The following is a 22,238-nucleotide window of genomic DNA, read 5'->3' on the forward strand; positions in this document are numbered from 1 at the left end:
GCTGCTCCCCCTCCACCATCAGACTCCTCAACCACAAACTCAATCAGGGACTCATTTCAGGACTTTTACTTTGCACTTCATTGATTTTTCCCCCCCCCCCCCCCCCTCTCTGTATTGCTCAGTCAGTTTGTTGACATTTCTTTATCTGTTTGTGTACATTGAGCAATGTTTATTTTTTTGAACTTCCAATAAGTGGTGATTCTGCTTCACCCGCAGGATAAAGAAATCTCAGGGTTGTATGTGATGTCATGATGTATTCTGACAATAAATCTGAAATAATTGTTGGAGAACCACACAAGGAAATCTAAGCAGGATGAGGCTAACTTGCCCTTTAATTCTGGACCACCAATCAATGAGGCTGCTCGGTTAGCGTAGTGACTAATGCAACGCTGATACACACCAGCGACTGGGTTTCCAATCCCGCGCTGTCTGTAAGGAGTTTGCACATTCTCCCTGTGTCTCCGTGGGGCTCTGGTTTCCACCCACTGTTCGAAATGTATGGAGGGTTGTAGGTCAGAGTTCAGCGGGAGGGAGGGTGAATGGATGGGGCCCGCTCTCCCACCGGCTGGTTACTGATGAGCCGTCCCCTCCTCTCCGGGCAGAGTATGCGGCTGAAGCTGATCGCCAACAACAGCACGGTGGAGCGACGCTTCAGCCCCTGGATCGGGGGCTCCATCCTGGCCTCCTTGGTGAGTGGGGCCTGGAGGGGGAGGGGTGTGGGGGGGGAGGGTGCTTCTGGGAAGGTGGAGGTCCTCATGGAGAGGTGGCTGGAGGCTGTGGGTGAGGAGGGAGATGGTGGGGGGGAGACGATAGCTGGGGAAAGAATGAGGGTGGAAAACGAAGTGTGGGGTCGTAAAGAGAGCTTTTGGCATATTGGCCTTCATAAATCAAAGTATTGACTAGATGAGTTGGGATGTGATGGTAAAGTTGTATAAAATATTGGTGAGGCCAAATTTGGAGTATTGTGTGCAGTTTTGGTCATCTAACTGCAGGAAAGATATTAATAAAATAGAAAGAGTGCAGAGAAAAATTACTAGGATGTTTCCTGGACTTTAGGAACTGAGTTATAGGGAAAGGTTAAACAGGTTCGGACTTTATTCCCTGGAGCGAAGAAAAATAAGGGGGCATATTGATAGAGGTATTTAAAATTATGAGGGGGACAGACAGAGTAAATGTAGGTTGGCTTTTTTCACTGAAGGTCGGTGAGATACAAACCAGAGGACATGGGTTAAGGGTGAAAGGGGAAAAGTTTAGGGGGAACATCTTCCCCCTAAAGTTTAGGGTGGGGAATGAGCTGAAGTGGTGAATGCAGGTTCAGTTTTAACATTGAAGAAGAATTTGGACAGGTACATGGATGGGAGGGGTATGGAGGGCTATGGACTGGATGCAGGTCATTGGGACTAGGGAGATTAATAGTTCAGCACAGACTAGAAGGGCTGAAGGGGCCTATTTCTGTGCTGTAATGTTCTATGGTTCTAATGTTCTATGACAGTGGGAGGCTGGGAAGGAGTGAACCCACTCCATAGGCCTGAAAGACCCCTTGTTTTCTCTAGGGCACCTTCCAGCAGATGTGGATCTCCAAGCAGGAGTACGAGGAGGGAGGCAAGCAGTGCGTGGAGAGAAAGTGTCCATGAGGAGCGGCCCCCTTCATCCGAGCAAGACCTGTGGGCCCCTGAAACATTTACCCTCCTCTTCTGACCTGAAGCCAGAAGCCCCTTGCACACCCTCACCACCCCCTCCCCCCCCCCTCACTGTGTCCTGTCCAGGGATGCCCCAGCCTGGCCTGGTTCTCAAACCCGACCATGCCGTCTCTTTTCCTGTGGTACAAGGGCAATCACCAAGAGGATGTCCAGGCTCGGCAGGAGTCTGGGCCTGGCTCTCATGATCCTGAGGGGCCAAGGACCCACCTCCCATGATCCTGTGTGGCCTGGGCCCCACCTCTCATGGTCCTGAGGGGTCTGGGCCACGTCTCCCATGATCCCATGGGGTCTGGTTCTCCCTACTCCCTGGTTCCTGGGGGATGTGACTCCCTACCTCCCTGGATCTCGTTCTGGGCCCCCCCCCCCCCCCCCCACTCCCCTATGTGCAGGAACCAGGACTTCCAAATCTTCCTGATCAATCAGCCTCCTGCTTTGGAGAAAGAAAGACTGCAGACCCTGGAATCACGAGCAAAAACACCCGAGAAGATGGTGGGGCTCAGTGTGAGTCAGTCAGCCTCCGTGGAGAGAGAGACGGTGGGGGAATGTCCGTGGAGAGAGACGGTGGGGGAATGTCCGTGGAGAGAGAATGTGGGGAAATGTCCGTGGAGAGAGACGGTGGGGAATGTCCGTGGAGAGAGACAGTGGGGAATGTCCGTGGAGAGAGACGGTGGGGAATGTCCGTGGAGAGACGGTTGGACAGGGTCTGTGAAGAGAGAGAGACTTTTGAACAGGGTCTGTGGAGAAAGAGAGAGAGAGAGAAAAACTATTGCAGAGATTCCGTGGAGAGAGCCAGTCAGACAGGGTCCGTGGAGAGAGACTGTCCAGCAGTCAGCGCCCTTTATCAAGCTGGCGTGGTCAGCATAGCAATTAGCACAATCCTAATACAGTGCAAGTGACCCGGGTTCGAATCCTGCACTGTCAGTAAGGGGTTAATACATTCTCTGTATCTGCGTGGGTCTCCTCTAGGGGCTCCAGTTACCTCCCACCATTCAAAACGTACCAGAGGATGGAGGTAATTGGGTGGCATGGGCTTATGGGCCGGAAGAAGGCCTGTAACCGTGCTGTAGGTCTAAATTTAGGAGAGGGCGATATCAAGGGATGGGCTGGGGGGATGTGAAGGGGGGGAGGGCATCAGGCAGAAAGGATTCCAGTTGCTTGGCATTAGTAGAGTAGTTCAGCATCCTCCCCGCGCCCTCTCTTCTTATCTCGCGGCTCAGCATCCGCGAGGTTGGTCATTTCCTTCAGGAGGCCCGGAAGCCTCCGCAAGATGGCGTCAAGGGTGACGTTGAGGGTCTCCACAACCTTCGCCAGATGACCCAAGGCCACGGCCTGTTCCCGCAACAGCTGCCCGTTGGCTTGTAGGAGGGCATTCTGGTCTTCCCATTGGCTGCAGGGATGGCCCGAGGCATTCTGGGAAGGGCTTCCTCCTGACTGGACCCCGGGGTGGGTCACCTGATCTTCAATCACTGCAGAAAGGAATGGAGGGGTCGATTTAAGGGGAGGTCACCAGTGTATTAAAATGATAAGAGATTGCCTCGCAAATTGGAGGAACAACATCTCCTCTTCTGTCTGGACATTTACACCAACTTCTCTGATTTCTATTAGAACCCCCCCCCATGTCACCTTACCCCCATCTGTCTATCTGTCTCTCACTCTCTGTCCCTTTTTCCCTCTTTTTATATATATATATATATATATATATATATATATATCAAATTTGCGTGATTTTTCCATTCTGAAGCGTCTCCTTGAGTGGCCGTTCACACAGGAACGACCAAATCTCCAAATATCTGGCCGGGCGTCCTATTCATTAGCCCATTGTTCACGAATCGCCTACTTTTCAGTTTAGACCACAGACAATCCATGAAAATAACTAGTGGTCGAGGAGATAAAATGTCAGAATGGGAATGAGTCCTTATTCCTGTTCTGATCCTTTTACACAGACTGCGTTTGGGAAATAGGCTATAATTTCCTGGAACGCAGCGACTGTTTTAAAAAAAACCCACACACATAATTTGTCCCCTTTCCCAGAGCCAAAATTAATTCTCCCCTCTCTCTTATCATATCAGACCTTTTGTGTGTTGGCCTGGACTCCTCCCCTCCCATTCTTCCCCCCCACTTTCTCTCCCCAGTTTGCCTGCTCTTTGCTTCTACCTTGAGGAAGGGCTCAGGCCCGAAACGTCGATGATCGATCTTTACCTCCTGTGGATGCTGTGAGACTGGCTGAGTTCCTCCAGTGTTTACATGTGTGTTTCACCAGATAGTGTGGAAATGGCCCTCCATCCCAACTCATCCGTGTCTGCCAGGTCCCACTTGCCTGTGTTTGATCTGCCCCTCTAAGCCACTCCTCTTCAGTCAATGTCCTTAAATTGTTGTAAAATTATCTCTGCCTCTCCCACTTCCTCTGGCAGTTCCTTCCATATACCCCTCCACTTCAGAACCAGAGAACACGACAGCACAGAAACAGGTCCCTTTGGCCCTTCTAGTCTGTGCCAAACCATTAATCTGCCTAGTCCAGTGGTTCTCAACCTTTTTTTTCCACTCACATCCTACTTTAAGTAATCCCTATGCCATCAGTGCTCTGTGATTAGTACGGGATTGGTTAAGGTGGGATGTGGTTGGAAAGAAAGGTTTGTTTTAATTGTCCCCAATTGACTTGTTATGTGCACGGTTTCAGAACTCCAAAGGAAATGGGCCAATGACAATTTTTCTCAAGCAAAATATTGGGTCAAGAGCAGTGATTCTCAATCCCTTCCCACTCACATCCCACCTTAAGCAATCCCTACTAATCACAGAGCACTGATAGCATAGGGATTACTTGAAGTGGGATGTGAGTGGGAAGAAAAAGGTTGAGAACCACTGGTGTAGGTTTTCCAATCTATGTCTACGTCAGGTAATTTGTGCCGATGTAAATGTTTGGATTGTAATGTGAATGGGTGCATGTAAATGTTTGGATTGTAATGTGAATGGGTGCATTTTTTAAAATGGTTTTCCAAAATCCCAGGTATTTTGGATCCGGGGTATTCGGCCTGTATCACATTTTCTGCTTTTATTACATTTTTTAAAAAAAAACTTGAAAACTAACCTTCATCAACCCAAGCCTGAAACACTGGTGATCTTTTACTCCTGTGGACGCTGCGTGATCTGCTGAGTTTCTCCAGCACGTTTATGTGTTGTGCTTGACCGCAATGTCTGCAGACTTTCTAGTTTAACTCTAGGAAAAAGGCTACCTTATCCTAGCCCCTCTTAATTTTATAGATGTCTATTAAGTCAGAGAGAACTGATGGCTAAGGAAAAAGGTTGCCCAGGCCTGATTTAGACTCTCCTACTGCAAGGTGAAGACTGGAATGGTTCATCTTGGTTTTCTGCATAAGGTCACTACGCAACCCCCTACAGGTAAGAGGTCCCAGCCTCTCCTTATCTAACTCAAGGCCTTCTGGTCTTTGCGCCTTGCACCTGTTCTTGGCTCCTATTCCAGCTCCATGACATCCTTCCACGCGCACATTATTCCGAACGTGAGCCTGACCTGACCTTGCGTCCAAGGCGAGCCCTCGGGTATTTAAAATCGCGAGAGGCAGAATCTTTTCCCCTCCTGGGGTAAGTGCGTCACATGCTAGAGGTGGGGGTGGCAGGGGAAGTTTAATTGCGGGCAAGTATTTTGTATACAGAGAGTTGTGAGTGTCTGGAACCGGCTCTGGTAAAAGCAGATGTACAATGTTTGGGATAAAGACATTTTTTTTCCCCCTTTATTTGCCTGTGTTCCAGTTTTAAATTAGTTATCAAACAATTTACATGTGATTAAAGTACACATTGAAGATTTTATTTATTTGTATACATTTTGGTTTGTCCATGCTCATTTCAGGGCACCTTAACATTTGGGACATAGCAATGGTGTGTGTATATATATATATATATATATATATATATATATAAATTTAATTTAATTTTAAAATTTTTTTTACACTATGAACCATATCAATCAAAATGCACACAAACATTTCCCTCTTGAATATATACAGTGTCATTTTCTCCCCTTCCCTCCCTCTCTCCCACCCCCCTCCAAACCCATTAAACGTTCAACATATACAATACAATAAACCCATTAAACAATGTCATCACACAATAAAAATAAACAAGAAAATTGTGTCATCTGCTTTTACACATTAGATCAGTTCATTTCGTTGTCTTCTCATGCTATCATTTTAGGGGGTGGAGGTCCATGGTAGGCCCTCTCTGTTGTGTTCCATGTACGGCTCCCAAATTTGTTCAAAGAATGTGACTTTATTTTTTAAATTATATGTTATTTTTTCCAATGGAATACATTTATTCATTTCTATGTACCATTGCTGTATTCTCAGGCTCTCTTCTGATTTCCAATTTGACATTTATATATTTTTTTACTACAGCTAATAAATCTTTTTTTGCGTTTCATCCAATTTGAGGCCTAATTCTTTATTTCTTATATTACTTAGAAGAAAGATCTCTGGATTTTTTGGGATGTTGCTTTTTGTGATTTTATTTAATACCTGATTTAGATCTTCCCAAAACTTTTTCACATGCCCAAATTGCATGTACTGTTATTCCCGTTTCCTTCTTACAGTGAAAACATCTATCTGATAATATTGTGTCCCATTTATTTAACTTTTGGTGCGTGATATATAACCTGTTTAACCAATTATATTGTATCATGCGTAACCTTGTATTTATTATATTTTTCATAGTTCCAGAGCATAACTTTTCCCATATTTCATTTTTTATCTTTATGTTTCAATCTTTTTCCCACTTTTGTTTGGGTTTATAGCGTATTTCATCATTTTCCTTCTCTTGCAGCTTGATGTACATGTTTGTTATAAATCTTTTAATTATCATTGTGTCTGTAATCACATATTCAAAGCTGCTTCCTTCTGGTAATCTCAGCCTGCTTCCCATTTGTCCTTTAAGTAGGCTTTCAGTTGATGGTATGCAAACATTGTACCATGTTATTCCATATTTGTACTTCATTTGTTCAAATGATAATAAATTATTTCCCAAAGAACAATTTTCTATTCTTTTAATTCCTTTTCTCTCCCATTCTCTAAAGGAAAGGGATTGTGAAATTGTGAAAGGGATTAGTTGATTTTGTATCAATAATAATTTTGGTAGTTGGTAATTTGTTTTTTTTTTCCTTTCCATGTGAATCTTCTTCCATATGTTGAGTTCCATATGTTCCATATGCAGTACTGGTGAACCTATGTTGCACCAGTTTTTCATCCCACTTATAAAGTATATGTTCTGGTACCTTCTCCCCTATTTTATCTAGCTCTATTTTGGTTCAATCTCTTTTTTCCCTTGGTTGATAAAAATCTGATAGATACCTTAATTGTGCTGCTCTATAATAACTTTTAAAGTTTGGTAGCTGCAAACCACCTTCCTTGTACCATTCTGTTAATTTATCTAGTGCTATCCTCGGTTTCCCCCCTTTCCATAAGAATTTCCTTATTATTCTCCTTAGTTCGCTGAAGAATTTCTCTGTTAAGGGAATTGGTAATGATTGAAATAGGTATTGTATCCTTGGGAAGACATTCATTTTAATGCAATTTACCCTCCCTCTCAGTGTTAGTGGCAATTCTTTCCAATGTTCTAAGTCATCCTGTAATTTCTTCATTAATGGCTGATAATTTAATTTGTATAGGTGGCCTAAATTATTATCTAATCTAATACCTTGGAATCGGATTGCTTGTGTTTGCCATTTAAATGGTGATTCTTTTTTAAACTCTGTATATCCGCATTATTCATTGGCATTGCTTCACTTTTATTTGGGTTGATCTTGTACCCCGATATTTCTCCATATTCCTTCAATTTCTGATGCAGTTCTTTTATTGATAATTCTGGTTCTGTTAAGTATACTATGATGTCACCTGCAAATAAACTGATTTTATATTCCTTCTTTATTTTTATCCCTTTTATTTTCTGTTTTTATCAGTTCTGCCAATGGTTCTTTTGCTAAAGCGAATAGTGAGGGAGATAGTGGACATTCCTGCCTAGTTGACCTACTTAATTTAAATTGGTTCGATACATATCCATTTACTGTCACCTTCGCCAATGGTCCCTTATATAATGCTTTAATCCAATTAATATATTTTTTCTGGTAGGTTGAACCTCTGTAATACTTTGAATAAATAATTCCATTCTACGCTGTCAAAGGTTTCCTCTGCGTCTAAAGCAACAGCCACTGTTGGTATCTTATTTCCTTGTACTGCATGGATTAAGTTAATGAACTTACAGACATGGTCCGTTGTTCGTCTTTTCTTAATAAATCCCGTTTGATCTAGTTTTACTATTTTTGGTACACAGTTGGCCAATCTGTTTGCTAATAGTTTTGTTATTATCTTATAATCTGAATTAAGTAAAGATATTGGTCTATATGATGCTGGTGTTAGTGGATCTTTCCCCGTCTTTGGTATTACTGTAATTAGTGCTGTTTTACATGAATCTGGCAAGTTTTGGGTTTCTTCTATCTGGTTCATTACTTCCAGGAGAGGAGGAATTAATAACTCTTTAAATGTTTTATAGAATTCTATTGGGAGTCCATCCTCTCCAGGCATTTTATTCGGTAGCTTTTTTAATATATCTTGTATTTCCTCTATTTCAAATAGTTTTATCAATTTGTTTTGCTCCTCCTCTTGCAATTTTGGAAGTTCAATTTTAGCTAAAAACTCATCCATTTTGTCTTCTTTCCCTTCGTTTTCAGTTTGGTATAATTGTTCATAGAATTCCTTAAAGTTTTCATTCATCTCTGTTGGGTTATATATAATTTGTTTGTCCTTTGTCCTTGATGCCAATACAGCTCTTTTAGCTTGTTCTGTTTTAAGTTGCCAGGCTAGTGTTTTGTGTGTTTTTTCTCCTAGCTCGTAATACTTCTGCTTTATTTTCATTATGTTCTTCTCCACCTTATAGTTTGTAATGTTTCGTATTTTATTTTTTTGTCTGCCAATTCTCTTTTTGTTGTATCTTTCCTTGTTGCTAGTTCTTTTTCTGTACTTACTATTTCCCTTTCCAACTGTTCTATTTCCCGATTGTAGTCCTTTTTCATCTTAGTTACATAACTAAGATTTATTTCAAAGTACATTTTAATTTGGCGTTCAATAAATTCTCTAAATTCCTGTCTTTTAAGTAGCATGGAGTTTAATCTCTATCTATATGTTCTTGGTGGGATGTCCTCCAGTTCTATTGCTAATAACAGGGGTGAATGATCAGATAACAATCTAGCTTTATATTCCATTTTCCTAACTCTCCCTTGGATATGGGCTGACAACAGGAACAGGTCAATCCTTGAGTATGTTTTATGTCTACTCGAATAATATGTGTATTCCTTCTCCTTTGGGTGTTGCCTCCTCCATATATCCAAAAGTTGCATTTCCTGCATTGATTTAACCATAAATTTGACTACTTTGTTCTTTTTGCTAGTCTTTTTTCCAGTTTTATCCACCTTTGGGTCCAAATTAAGGTTAAAATCCCCTGCTATCAATATATTCCCCTGCGTATCTACAATCTTCAAAAAAATATCTTGCATAAACTTTTGATCCTCTTCATTACGTGCATATATATTGACCAAATTCCAAAATTCTGAATATATCTGACACTTTATCATTACATACCTCTCTGCTGGATCTATTATTTCCTCCTCTATTTTGATTGGTACATTTTTATTGATTAATATAGCTACTCCTCTGGCTTTTGAATTATATGATGCTGCCACTACGTGCCCTACCCAGTCTCTCCTTAATTTATTACGTTCCACTTCAGTTAGATGTGTTTCCTGCTCGAATGCTGTATCTATTTTTTCTTTTTTCAGTAAATATAATAGTCTCTTCCTTTTGATTTAATTATGTATTCCGTTAATATTTATAGTCATATAGTTCAACGTGGCCATCTCATACTCTGTTTACACCTCATTTCCGCTTCCTCACCACCACCTTTCCCCTTTTCCCCATTTTCATCCGTTTTCCCTTTTTGAACTCAATGTATGACAACACTTCTAAAACATAAAATACTTCAACAACTCCCACATCTAAAATTCCTTTAACCCCAAGTGTCCCCCCCATCTCTGAGTTGCCCCTTGTTGGGCAACCACAACTCCCCTCTCCATTCGGATTGCGAACCCGCTCGCAAGCGTCAAGTGATTTTGCAGTGACTGTTATTCTCTAGCAATGGTATTAAAACAGTCATGTTTAGTACTTTGTTGCACATCCCTTGCATGCAATGACTACTTGGAATCTGTTATTCAAAGACATCACCAGGTGCTGAGCACCTTCTCCGGTGATGCTCTGCCAGGCCTCAACTGCAGCCAGCAGTTTATTTATCTTGGGCATATGGAAGGCACGGTCAATTGGATTTAGATCCAGTTTTTAGCTTTAAAAACTCCTTTGCTGTTTTAGTAGCATGCTTGGGATCATTATCTTGCTGTAGGATGAAATGCCATCCAATGAGTTGATGCATTTGCTTGAACTTGAGCAGATGTTTGTAGTATACACCTCAGAATTCATTTTGCTACTGTTATTAACATGATCAGTGCACCAGTATCTGTGGCAGCCATATATAACCAGGCCATAACACCCCCACCACCATGTTTCAGATGAGGTGGCATGGTTTGGATGTTGGGCAGTTCATTTACGTCTCCACACATTGCTCTTGTCATCACTCCAATCCACAAGACCTTTTTCCAGAATTCTGCAGGCTCTTTTAAATGCGTCTTGGCAAACTGTGATCTGACCACCCTGTTCTGTGGCTAACTGGTAGTTTGCATCTTGCAGTGTAGCCTCTGTATTTCTGTTCATGAAGTCATCACTGACAGTCGTCACTGACAGTCGTCACTGGCAGTCGCCCGTCACTGGCAGTCGCCCGTCACTGGCAGTCGCCCGTCACTGGCAGTCGCCCGTCACTGGCAGTCGCCCGTCACTGGCAGTCGCCCGTCACTGGCAGTCGCCCGTCACTGGCAGTCGCCCGTCACTGGCAGTCGCCCGTCGCTGGCAGTCGCCCGTCGCTGGCAGTCGCCCGTCGCTGGCAGTCGCCCGTCGCTGGCAGTCGCCCGTCGCTGGCAGTCGCCCGTCGCTGGCAGTCGCCCGTCGCTGGCAGTCGCCCGTCGCTGGCAGTCGCCCGTCGCTGGCAGTCGCCCGTCGCTGGCAGTCGCCCGTCGCTGGCAGTCGCCCGTCGCTGGCAGTCGCCCGTCGCTGGCAGTCGCCCGTCGCTGGCAGTCGCCCGTCGCTGGCAGTCGCCCGTCGCTGGCAGTCGCCCGTCGCTGGCAGTCGCCCGTCGCTGGCAGTCGCCCGTCGCTGGCAGTCGCCCGTCGCTGGCAGTCGCCCGTCGCTGGCAGTCGCCCGTCGCTGGCAGTCGCCCGTCGCTGGCAGTCGCCCGTCGCTGGCAGTCGCCCGTCGCTGGCAGTCGCCCGTCGCTGGCAGTCGCCCGTCGCTGGCAGTCGCCCGTCGCTGGCAGTCGCCCGTCGCTGGCAGTCGCCCGTCGCTGGCAGTCGCCCGTCGCTGGCAGTCGCCCGTCGCTGGCAGTCGCCCGTCGCTGGCAGTCGCCCGTCGCTGGCAGTCGCCCGTCGCTGGCAGTCGCCCGTCGCTGGCAGTCGCCCGTCGCTGGCAGTCGCCCGTCGCTGGCAGTCGCCCGTCGCTGGCAGTCGCCCGTCGCTGGCAGTCGCCCGTCGCTGGCAGTCGCCCGTCGCTGGCAGTCGCCCGTCGCTGGCAGTCGCCCGTCGCTGGCAGTCGCCCGTCGCTGGCAGTCGCCCGTCGCTGGCAGTCGCCCGTCGCTGGCAGTCGCCCGTCGCTGGCAGTCGCCCGTCGCTGGCAGTCGCCCGTCGCTGGCAGTCGCCCGTCGCTGGCAGTCGCCCGTCGCTGGCAGTCGCCCGTCGCTGGCAGTCGCCCGTCGCTGGCAGTCGCCCGTCGCTGGCAGTCGCCCGTCGCTGGCAGTCGCCCGTCGCTGGCAGTCGCCCGTCGCTGGCAGTCGCCCGTCGCTGGCAGTCGCCCGTCGCTGGCAGTCGCCCGTCGCTGGCAGTCGCCCGTCGCTGGCAGTCGCCCGTCGCTGGCAGTCGCCCGTCGCTGGCAGTCGCCCGTCGCTGGCAGTCGCCCGTCGCTGGCAGTCGCCCGTCGCTGGCAGTCGCCCGTCGCTGGCAGTCGCCCGTCGCTGGCAGTCGCCCGTCGCTGGCAGTCGCCCGTCGCTGGCAGTCGCCCGTCGCTGGCAGTCGCCCGTCGCTGGCAGTCGCCCGTCGCTGGCAGTCGCCCGTCGCTGGCAGTCGCCCGTCGCTGGCAGTCGCCCGTCGCTGGCAGTCGCCCGTCGCTGGCAGTCGCCCGTCGCTGGCAGTCGCCCGTCGCTGGCAGTCGCCCGTCGCTGGCAGTCGCCCGTCGCTGGCAGTCGCCCGTCGCTGGCAGTCGCCCGTCGCTGGCAGTCGCCCGTCGCTGGCAGTCGCCCGTCGCTGGCAGTCGCCCGTCGCTGGCAGTCGCCCGTCGCTGGCAGTCGCCCGTCGCTGGCAGTCGCCCGTCGCTGGCAGTCGCCCGTCGCTGGCAGTCGCCCGTCGCTGGCAGTCGCCCGTCGCTGGCAGTCGCCCGTCGCTGGCAGTCGCCCGTCGCTGGCAGTCGCCCGTCGCTGGCAGTCGCCCGTCGCTGGCAGTCGCCCGTCGCTGGCAGTCGCCCGTCGCTGGCAGTCGCCCGTCGCTGGCAGTCGCCCGTCGCTGGCAGTCGCCCGTCGCTGGCAGTCGCCCGTCGCTGGCAGTCGCCCGTCGCTGGCAGTCGCCCGTCGCTGGCAGTCGCCCGTCGCTGGCAGTCGCCCGTCGCTGGCAGTCGCCCGTCGCTGGCAGTCGCCCGTCGCTGGCAGTCGCCCGTCGCTGGCAGTCGCCCGTCGCTGGCAGTCGCCCGTCGCTGGCAGTCGCCCGTCGCTGGCAGTCGCCCGTCGCTGGCAGTCGCCCGTCGCTGGCAGTCGCCCGTCGCTGGCAGTCGCCCGTCGCTGGCAGTCGCCCGTCGCTGGCAGTCGTTATCTGCCTCGTGAAGAGTGTTTCTGATGGACAGATGTTTGTGGATTTTTCTTCATTATGATGAGAATTCTTCTGTCACAAGCAGCCGTGGGGGATCTTCCTCGATCTACAAGTCCCTTCATGATTACTGAGCTCACCTGCTCACTCTTCCTTCTTAATGATGTACCAAACTGTTGATTTTGGTCATCCTAAGGTTTGGGCGATGATTCTTACTGTTTTATTCTTGCTTTTCAGCCTCATAGTGACTTCTTTGACTTTCAATGGGACAACTCTGGCCCTCGTGTTGAAAAATGACAGTCACAGACCCCAAAGGCTTAGAAGCCCAGCTCCCTTCCACCTGCACCAATGAAACAATTAAATACACCCGAGTTCTCCTAAACACCTATGAAGCCAAATGTCCCAAACATTATAGTGCCCTGAAATGAGGGGGGGGGGGGGGGGAAGCTATGTATACAGAGAGCTATAATATCTACATGGTCAAACTAAAATCTAGAATGTGCACTTTAATTACACGTGAATTGTTTGATTACAAATTTAAAACTGGATCACAGGGGCAAATGAAAGGAAAAAAGGTAAAGGTTCCATTATTATCACGTAATACTAATACTGCATTTAGAATGTAATATACATGAAATTCTTTATACTGTCAGGCAGACAGAGTCACCACTTTGTCCAGCACCCCTCACAAAAACCTACAGCATCTGGTGTTCCTGGGCATTCTCCCCTACCCACACCCCCAAGTACTGACTATGCCCAAGCCAACTTAGATTCCAACAATCTCGGATGTATTTAGGCCATTGGGTTACTGATGGGCCTAGAATAGTGGGGTTTAAGAGGGGTTCTAAGACAGAAACTTGAATATGCAGGGCAGATTTTAGTTTCATGTTCAGCACAGAAATGTGGGCTATGGTCTATTGTAGTGAAGTCCTGTAACACTGGACAACAATTTTTTTATAAAGATTTGCTTTCTGAAAACAAATAGCGGATTATGATGGACAACTTCAAGCTGAACACAAAGATAATTCAGATTTGCTGCATCACATCAGAAGTTGGAGAAAACATTAAATTAACTTTTATTGAATTTAGCATGTTTAATCGCATAACGACGCTGACACTTTGTCAGTTCAACCGACCTAAAAATGTTTTGCTGCTGATTTTCATTTGTACTCAGCATCTGATGCCCCTTGTGTCAGTGTCCAATAACAGTTGATGGATTCCATTTGCCCTCACACCACTTCCTTGTGGTCACAATGTCCCGGTAAAACCTTTCACCATGTTCATCATTGATGGCGAGATCAGCATGGAAGGGGTCCAAGTGCGAATGCAGAAAATGAATTTTGAACGACGTGGTCTTGTCTGCTTGAAGTCAACTTAAAATATGACAGGAAATCACAAAAATGGTATGTGATCAGAAGAGGTTCAGGTGAGTTTTGTGATTAGCAGCCCAAAATCCACAAAATACATCAAAAAGTGTTCAGGAAGCAAAATCTTTGTTGTCCAGTGATGTGCTAACCAATGAAGACTTGTGTGCCAAATGCCTTCACCATCCTGTCTACCTATATCTCCACTCTCAGGGAATGATGTCACTGTATGCCGTGGTCTCTCTGTTCTACAACATACCCGAGAATTCACTGCATCCCAAGGCAGAGGTGTCTAAAGCAGGCGCTGAAATTTGAGTTAGTAGAGGGTTCAAAAGGTTAGGGATGAGAGCGATAGGGTTCTGGAATTTGCTGTGTGAGAGGGTTCCTCAAGAAGCCCTGACTGTCAGGCCAGAGGTCTTTCCAGACTGGCAGAGAGACAAAGGGCCGAATATCCACCTCACATACCATTTCCCCCAGGTGGCGTTGGGCAATCACGTCACGGTCAAAGGGCCAAGGTTGGGAGGTGAAGGAAAGGCCGCAATGCTCAGGGTGGGTGGGGGTGGACGAGGAGGGAGTTAGGGTGGGTGATGAGGCAAAGGCTTTTGACCTCAGTACCTGGACGACCTTCCTGCTGTGCTGGCCCCGAACCCAGAGGATTGGAGAGGATTTACGAGAGGCAGACTGGAATGAGGAGGTCTAACTCGCCATGAGTCATGCCCCACAGAAACGAGAGTAAAACACGAATGTCTGCAGACACTGTGGTTAAAGTAAAAACACGACGCTGGAGAAACTCAGTAGGTCGATCTGTACTTTATAAAGATAAAGATACACATCAACATTTCGGGCTTGAGCCCTTCATCAAGGAATGAGCAAAATGTTGGCAGGTACCCAGACAAAATGGTGTGGGAGGGGCAGAGGAAGGAGCATGGTCTCACAGCGAATGGACAAGGGAGGGAAGGCACAGCGTGACCAGGAGGAGGGGGGGGGGGGAGATCTGTGAATGGAGAGGGAAGGGGGTGGAGAGCTGGAGGAAAGGAGACAGAGGAATGGGGAAGGGAGGGAGAGCGGGTGAGCAGAAACTGGAGAAGTTGACGCTAATGCCGTCCGGTTGGAGGGCGCACAGACAGGAAATGAGGTGTCGCTCCTCCCAATGAAACCAAACCAAGGCAGCTGTAAATTGGAGGAGCAATGCCTCATTTTCCATTTGGGCCCTCTCCAACCGGACTTCTCCGGTTTCTGCCAGCCCACCCCCCGTTCTCCCTCCCTTCCCCATCCTTTCCTCCAGCTCTCCACCCCATTCCCCTCCATTCACAGAGCCATCCCCCCTCCCCCTATTTGCTGGTGTGCCCACCCTCCCTTATCCACCTCTCCCCCACCATTTTGTTCAGGCGCCTGCCTACATTTTGCTCACACTTTGATGAAGGGCTCAAACCTGAAACATTGGATCTGCATCTTTATCTTTGCTCTATAAACGAAACTGACCTGCTGAGTTTCTCCAGCATTGTGTTTTTACCCCAAAGAAACAAGATCCTTCAGCACCTCAAATCCCGGCAGACCACCTGACTCCCATCGCACTGGGGAGAACGTACAAACTCCCAACAGACAGTGCCAGATTTGAACCCCTGTACCTATAGCTGGAGCTGTAACAGTGCTGTGCTAACTTCTACACCCACCATGCCGCCCTTAGCTCAGAAACAGTTACAGCGCCAGTGATCGGGACCAGGGTTCAAACCCATGCTGTCTGTAAGGAGTTTGTACGTTCTCCCCGCGTCTGTGTCTTTCCCGGGGGCTCCAGTTTTCTCCCACCCTTCAAAACGTACAGGGGCTGGAAGGGCCTGTTACAATACAGCACAGTACAAGCCTTATGGCCCTCAATATTGTGCTGACCTGTATATTCCTACCAAAAAAATCTAAACATTCCCTACCCCGTAACCCTTTATTTTTCTTCCATCCATGTGCCTGTCTAAGAGTCTCTTAAATAATGTTCCAGGCCTCCACAACTCTGCATAAAAACGCTTCCCCCTGATGTCACCCCTAAACTTCCCTCCCTTCACATTGTACACAAGTCCTCTGGTGTTTGCTATTCCTGCCCTGGGGAGAGACAGGCACTATCCGTCCAGCCTGTCTATGCCTCTCATAATTTTGTAGACCTCTAGCAAGTCTCCTCTCATTCTTCTACGCTCCAAAGAGAAAAGTCCCAGCTCGGCTCACCTTGTCTCATAAAACTTGTTTCTCAATCCAGGCAACATCCTGGTAAATCCCCTCTGCCCCCTTTCCGTAGTGTCCACATCCTTTCTGTAATGAGGTGACCAGAACTGAACACAATATTCTAAGTGCAGTCTTATTAGAGATTTGTAGAGTTGTAAAATGACCTGAACTCAATCCCCCGACTAATGAAGCCCAGTGTCCCATAGGCCATCTTAACTATCAGATCAACCTGTGTGGCAACCTTGAGGGATGTACTGTTTTTGGACCCCAAGGTCCCCCTGTTCCTCCACTGTTCAGTATCAACCATTAACCCTGTATGGAGTCTAAGCTCTAAATTTAAATTTAAAAAAGATCCCTGAGAGTGGTCATGCGCCACCAGACTAAAGGATGATTTCTTTCCCTCCATTATCAGACTCCCGACACTGGTGAAATTGTTGCCTTTGCTGCAGTGACTGATGTCTCTGTGTGATGCTGTATTATGTATGGGATGGCTCGCTGGCCTACTTGCAGACAAATGTTCCCACAGCGACGAGCTGGAACCTGAGGGCTGGTCATGGGGGAGGGGGCCACAGTTACCTGTGCAGGCAGTGAGCTGCTCATCACTCTGGTATCCCGGCCGGCACTTGCAGGCCCCCGTGGGCAGCACCCAGTCGCCCTGGCTGGTACAGAACATCTTCAGTGGGACGGCAGCCTCCTCGGCGTTGGCCACACAAGAGCCAGTCGCTGCCACAAGCGACGACACCCCCTCGCCCGCCGCCATCTCGGGGAAGTGGGCCAGGTTGACCGAGGCAGCAGGGCACTTCTTGAAGTAGGCCTGGACGGACAGGAGGTTGACGCACGCACCGCGGTCACGGAAGGCCAGCCGGAAGCCCACCTTGGACAAGGGCCCCACCCTCAGCGTGGCCCTGTTGACCTGGCCACTGGCCCCTGGGGCAAAGAGGTGCTCTGCCCCCACCTCTGCATCCTTGGCGTAGGCAGCCCTCAGCTGAGAGGCCGGGATGGGTGACTCAGAGTCCGCCTCACGGTGGTGGAGGGTGAAGGTCTCCCGGCAGAAGCCCCCTACCTCCTGGAAGGAGCAGCAGTCCCGCACAGTGAACCTCAGGTCCACGTACACCAGCTGGGCCTCTCCCCTTCGGATGAAGCTGGTGCGAAGCCAGTTGTCCTGGTTGGGAAGCTCCACATTACAAACCCGGTATGTCCGCAGCGTCTCGAAGTTCTTGATCACTGCCACTGTCTCTTCCCACTGCCAGAATCAAGAGAGAGAGACTCCGCTAGATCCCGAAAGCAGCAGCACTTGCGTAAATAGCACATAAAACAGAGCTTTTCACTGCATAAACATAGGAGCAGAAATAGGCCATTCAGCGCATTGAATCTGCCCCACCATTCACTCACGAACTGATTCATTTCCACACTGTAATTGGGTGGCACGGGCCGGTGGGCTGGAAGGGCCTGTTACAGTGCTGTATTATCAAAATTAAACACTTTTCATCCTTAACCTGTCTCATCTCATTCTTGTCAACAGAAATAGGAGCAGAAATTCAGCCCATCGAGTCTGCCCTGCCATTTATCATGAGCCGATCCATTTCCCCACTCAGCCCCAATGCCCTGGCCTACTCATCCGCCAGTGGCAACAAATTCCACAGATTCACTGCCTCCCTGGCTGAAGAAATCCCTCTGTTCTAAGCAGATGCCCTTCAATCCTTATGTTGTGCCCTCTTGTCCTAGACTCTTCCACTGTGGGGAAACAACCTTTCTACATCTACTCTGTCCATTGTTTAACATTCAAAATGCTTCGGTGAGGGACCCCCCCCCCTCATTCTCCTAAGAGCTGTCAAACATTCCTCATTTCATTCCTGGAATCGTCCTGTGAACCTCCTCTTAACCCTCTATTTAAAGCTCTATTCTTGAACAATCTTCATGCCTAGTGTGCTTTCAGCTGTGTGCGTTAATGGGTTTATTTCAGTGTGGAATAAATATATTCAAAATTTATTTATTTTTCAACTTACAAGGGGTTTGCCAGAACATAACCCCATCGTAAGTTGAGGAGCCCCTGTAGTATCGAACAGCATGGCAGTCAACACAGATGTAATGGGCTGAAGGGCCTTTCTGCTCCCCAACTCTGTGGCTCCGAGGTTGCCCCCTCACCCAGAAAGGGGGTGAAATCCACCAGCTTACCCCACCGCTCGGCCACACCAGCCAGTTGAGCTCCTCTGTCTCCAACTCCGTGTCCATGAGCACTTCTGTCAGGGAGAAAAGGAAAAGGCTTGCATTTTTCCCTCAAACTCTGGACAACTAATTTTTGTGCTTTGTTCTTCTCTCCACACCAGTCATTCTCAACCTTTCTTTGGCGACGGCCTCTTGGGATTTTCCTCAAAGTTTATGGACTCCCCCATGAAGCAGTCACGTTTTGGTTTTTTCCAAGGACAAAAATTTTTTTTAATGATTTCAGTCCAGGACCCCTTTTAAATGTACTGTGACCCTCCCCCCCAGAGGTAGGTTGTGTGGTACCCCCCCCTCCTCATTGAGAATGGCTGCTCTAAGCTGTTCCCATTCAATCAAGGCTCTGCAGTAATGGCAGCCCTGCTGCTGGTGTGGACCTGGAGAGGGCAGGGAGAGGAGATGCTGTGCTCTCCTGCAGGGTCCAAACACCTAGTCTGACCACAGTCAGCTCCGTGCAGGCTTTAAATGGCCCATTAAATGAGCTGATGGTAGTTTTATTTTAAAATCCTGTGACCGTGGGGTCTGAGCTCAAGATGGTGGTGTCTGTGTTCGGCAGCGGCCAAAAGGGGTTGCAGACTCTAGAGGAGCGGAGGACTAGCAGAGAGCACCCCCTAATTTGAGGAGAACCAGAGGAGACAACCCACGGGATGGTGACCATGACAGCGGATCTGCAAGGGGCTCTGAGGCTGAAGAAACACACAGGCAGTGGGGCAGTTGATGACTTGAGGTGAGGAACCCACTCTGGCTGCAGGCGGCTGGAGACCGCAGTCGAGGATTCACGCCGGGCTGCGGACTGGTGGAGACCGGTTGAAGGGGTACCAGGTATCAGAACCAGGATGAGAGAGGGGGCTGAGGGTGCTGAAGGGTTCCTGACCGTGTCAGAGGTTCAAATCTGGAGCTCAGGTTGCCAATGGTTTAAACGGGTCTGTGCGGGAATGAATCCATGGATACTCAGTAACCTTGAGGGAACTCCCTTTTGCTTCTCTTTCTCTGACTGTAAGTGGTGCCGATGGTGAATTTTTATGGTAGATGAAAGGAAATTTTGTGTCATATTACATTTTCTGCTTCATCACATGACAATAGAGAATCTTGGATTCCGTTACCTGGCCATTGAACGTAGCATCACCACCTCGTTCCATATGGGTGGAAAAAAGTGCCCCTCAGGTTCTCTTGAAAACTTTCCCCTCTCCCCTTCATGCCCTCTAGTTTTAGACTCCCCAACCCTTCCACCGTTCACCTTATCTATGTTTGTCATGGTTTAATATAATGTTTATACTTGTGTAAAAGTTGATCGCATGTAAAATTTGACCCCCCCCCCCCCCCCCCCCCTATTTGTAGCCAAAATATTTGGAATCTGGAAAAGCTGTCGTAGGACTGGGGTTCTAATCCCTCACTGTCTGTAAGGTGTATATATGTTCTCCTCGTGCCTGCGTGGATTTGCGCCGGTTTCCTCCCACCATTCAAAACGTACTAGGGGTTGTAGTTAATTGGGTGTCATGGGCTCGTGGGCCAAAAGAACCTTTTGCCGTGCTGCATTTTAAATTTAAGAAAAAATAGAAAATCCTAAAGTTGTGCCCTTTTGTCCTTGACTCCCCTGCTGTGGGAAAAAACTTTGCCATGTCTAATCTCTCCAGGCCTTTCAGCGTTTGAAATGCCTCTATGAAGCATTCTTCTGAACTCCAGGGAGTCCAGTCCAAGAGCCGCCAAACATTCCTCCTATATATTTACTTCATTCCCCTTCATTCTAGGACCCATTATGTTGTCCTCAGAGGCCAGACAGGTGGCCACAATGGGCAGAAGGCCAGACCAACCTAAAAACGCAGAGGAGAAAGTGAGAGCAAGCAGAGAGAGAGTGAAAGAGAGAGAGTGAAAGAGAGAGGAGAGAGTGTGAGAGAAAGAGGAGAGTGAAAGAGAGAGGTGTGTGTGTGTGCATGAGAGAAAGTGGGTACGAGATGATGCCTGACTTAAGAGGTACTTTAGATGAGCCATTCTCAACAGGGGCTCTATGGACCTCCCTGGGGACCACAGCACATTGATGTTAAAGACTTGTTTTCTTTTCACAAATTTTTTAAATGTTTTTTTTATGTAGGGGGTAGGAGAGATACGGAAGAAACCAAAACTTGCTTGCTTCATGATGAAGAGGGCCCATAAACTTTAAATTAAGTTGTACTTACTGGAATTTAAAAGAATGAGAGGCGATCTTATAGAAATGAATAAAATTTTGAAAGGCGTAGATAAGATAGAGGTGGGTACGTTGTTTCCACTGGTGGGGGAGACCAGAACTAGGGGACATAGCCTCAAGATCCAGGGGATCGAGATTTAGGACAGAGATGAGGAGGAAATGCTTTTTCAGAGGGGGGTGAACCTGTGGAATTTGCTGCCCATTGAAGCAGTGGAGGCGACCTCAGTAAATATATTGAAGACAAGGTTGGGTAGAATTTTACACTGTCAGGGTATTAAGGGATATGGGGAAAAGGCAGCTCGGTGGAGCTGAGCCCATCATCAGATCAGCCATGATCTCATTGAATGGCGGAGCAGGCTTGATGGGCCAAATGGCTGACTCCTTATCCTATCTCTTATGTTTATTTTTAAAAAAAGGTTGAGAAAGGTTTCTTTAGATACCAGAGGGTGTCTCTTTATCAACAGACATGAAGAGTCAAAAAGCCTCTTGTGTCATAAATGCCAAAGCATGCAATTACAATGCCTATTATGTTTTGAAGAGTGGGAGGAAACTGGAGCCCCCCTGGGGAAAACCCACACTGACACAGGGAGGACGTACAAACTTCTTCCAGACAGCGTGGGATTCGAACCATGGTCCTTAAGCACTGTAATAGAGTTGCGCTAACCATGCCGCCTAAAGATTGGCGGGGGGGGGGGGTTAATGGACATCGGAGAGGTTGACGTTAATGTCATCCGATCAGAGAGTGCCCAGACAGAGTATGAGGTGGTGTTCATCTAAGTTTTTTATTCTCACCACATTCCCAACCTGACCCCCTCTCTTGCCTTCCCCCCACCCCCCAGCTCCGTGCACATTGGTGAGGAGGAGGAAATTAACAGCAGCCAATGAACCTATCAACCAGCTTGTCTTTGGGATGCAGGAGGGGAAACTGGAGTCCTGGGGTGGTGGGGGGGAGGGGGGGAAGAACCACGCGGTCAGGGAGGGTGTTCAGACTCAGCGCCAGACGTCGTGATCAAACCCACATCTCCAGGCACCTGCTCTACCCACTACTCTGCTGATAAACCGCACCTTAAAACTCACCGTCCAAAGCCATTGCTGTGGAGAGAAAGCACAGGAAGAGCCAGATCTGCATGGTCACCAGCCTTCGAGCCGTGACGTCAGCACGGGGGCAAGAGAGGGGGAGTAGGCCTTGGGGTGAAGGCATGCACACCCTGTAGTCGGTGCAGCGACAGTTCCCTAGTCCTGTGACCCTAGCTGTTGCCCTCTGGATGTCTGCTCTCTCTCAGCATGGGATTGCCGCCCAGCTCCTGTCCTGCCGCTTCCATTGATCAGCTCAAAGTCCACAGACAACTTGCCACATCCCCGGACCTCATTCTGTGGTTTCTGCTGTTGGAGCACAGTCACTGTCATTCTAGAGCAGATGGGGTGGGGGGGGGGGGGGAAACAGTCCCCTTTCCAAAATGCTCACCCCTATGCTTTTACAAAGCCCCCTCAGTTCCTCAGCACCCCTTGGTCCGCTCCTGTTCATGCAACTAACCCACAACTGCATCGCCAGGTCCAGCTCC

General features: G+C 48.5%; 2 protein-coding genes across 3 annotated transcripts in view; one reads left to right on the forward strand and one right to left on the reverse strand.

Annotated features, from left to right (window-relative positions):
* The window catches only part of LOC138753047 (actin-like protein 6B), a 42,414-nt gene extending 39,622 nt beyond the window's left edge, over positions 1-2,792 (forward strand). The window contains 2 exon segments of the mRNA XM_069915640.1: positions 603-689; positions 1,554-2,792. Coding sequence (XP_069771741.1) covers positions 603-689; positions 1,554-1,634 — 168 coding nt within the window. The 3' untranslated portion in view covers positions 1,635-2,792.
* LOC138754891 (ephrin type-B receptor 3-like) lies at positions 300-21,978 on the reverse strand. Of its 2 annotated transcripts, none has more exons than XM_069919848.1 (4): positions 21,754-21,974; positions 18,450-18,514; positions 16,851-17,517; positions 300-3,166 (listed from the first exon to the last, which is right to left on the reverse strand). In XM_069919848.1, exons 1-4 carry the CDS (start codon positions 21,875-21,877, stop codon positions 2,862-2,864), a joined length of 1,161 nt encoding a protein of 386 aa, XP_069775949.1. In that variant the 5' UTR covers positions 21,878-21,974; the 3' UTR covers positions 300-2,861. The 2 variants fall into 2 exon arrangements, with proteins under 2 accessions (XP_069775949.1, XP_069775950.1); XM_069919849.1 differs by lacking the exon at positions 300-3,166 and adding an exon at positions 13,755-14,075 and having other exon boundaries at positions 21,754-21,978.
* Between the last annotated feature and the right edge of the window lie 260 nt (positions 21,979-22,238).

Source organism: Narcine bancroftii, chromosome 2 (assembly GCF_036971445.1).
Source record: "Narcine bancroftii isolate sNarBan1 chromosome 2, sNarBan1.hap1, whole genome shotgun sequence".
NCBI lineage: Eukaryota > Metazoa > Chordata > Chondrichthyes > Torpediniformes > Narcinidae > Narcine > Narcine bancroftii.

Coding starts and splice junctions, on each gene's coding strand:
- LOC138754891 (XM_069919848.1), bottom strand. CDS start 21,877: ATGCCTTCACCCCAAGGCCTACTCCCCCTCTCTTGCCCCCGTGCTGAC. Junction 18,515..21,753: donor CACAGCAATGGCTTTGGACG/GTGAGTTTTAAG, acceptor TCTCCCTGACAG/AAGTGCTCATGGACACGGAG. Junction 3,167..16,850: donor GCAGCTCACTGCCTGCACAG/GTAACTGTGGCC, acceptor TCCTTTCTGCAG/TGATTGAAGATCAGGTGACC.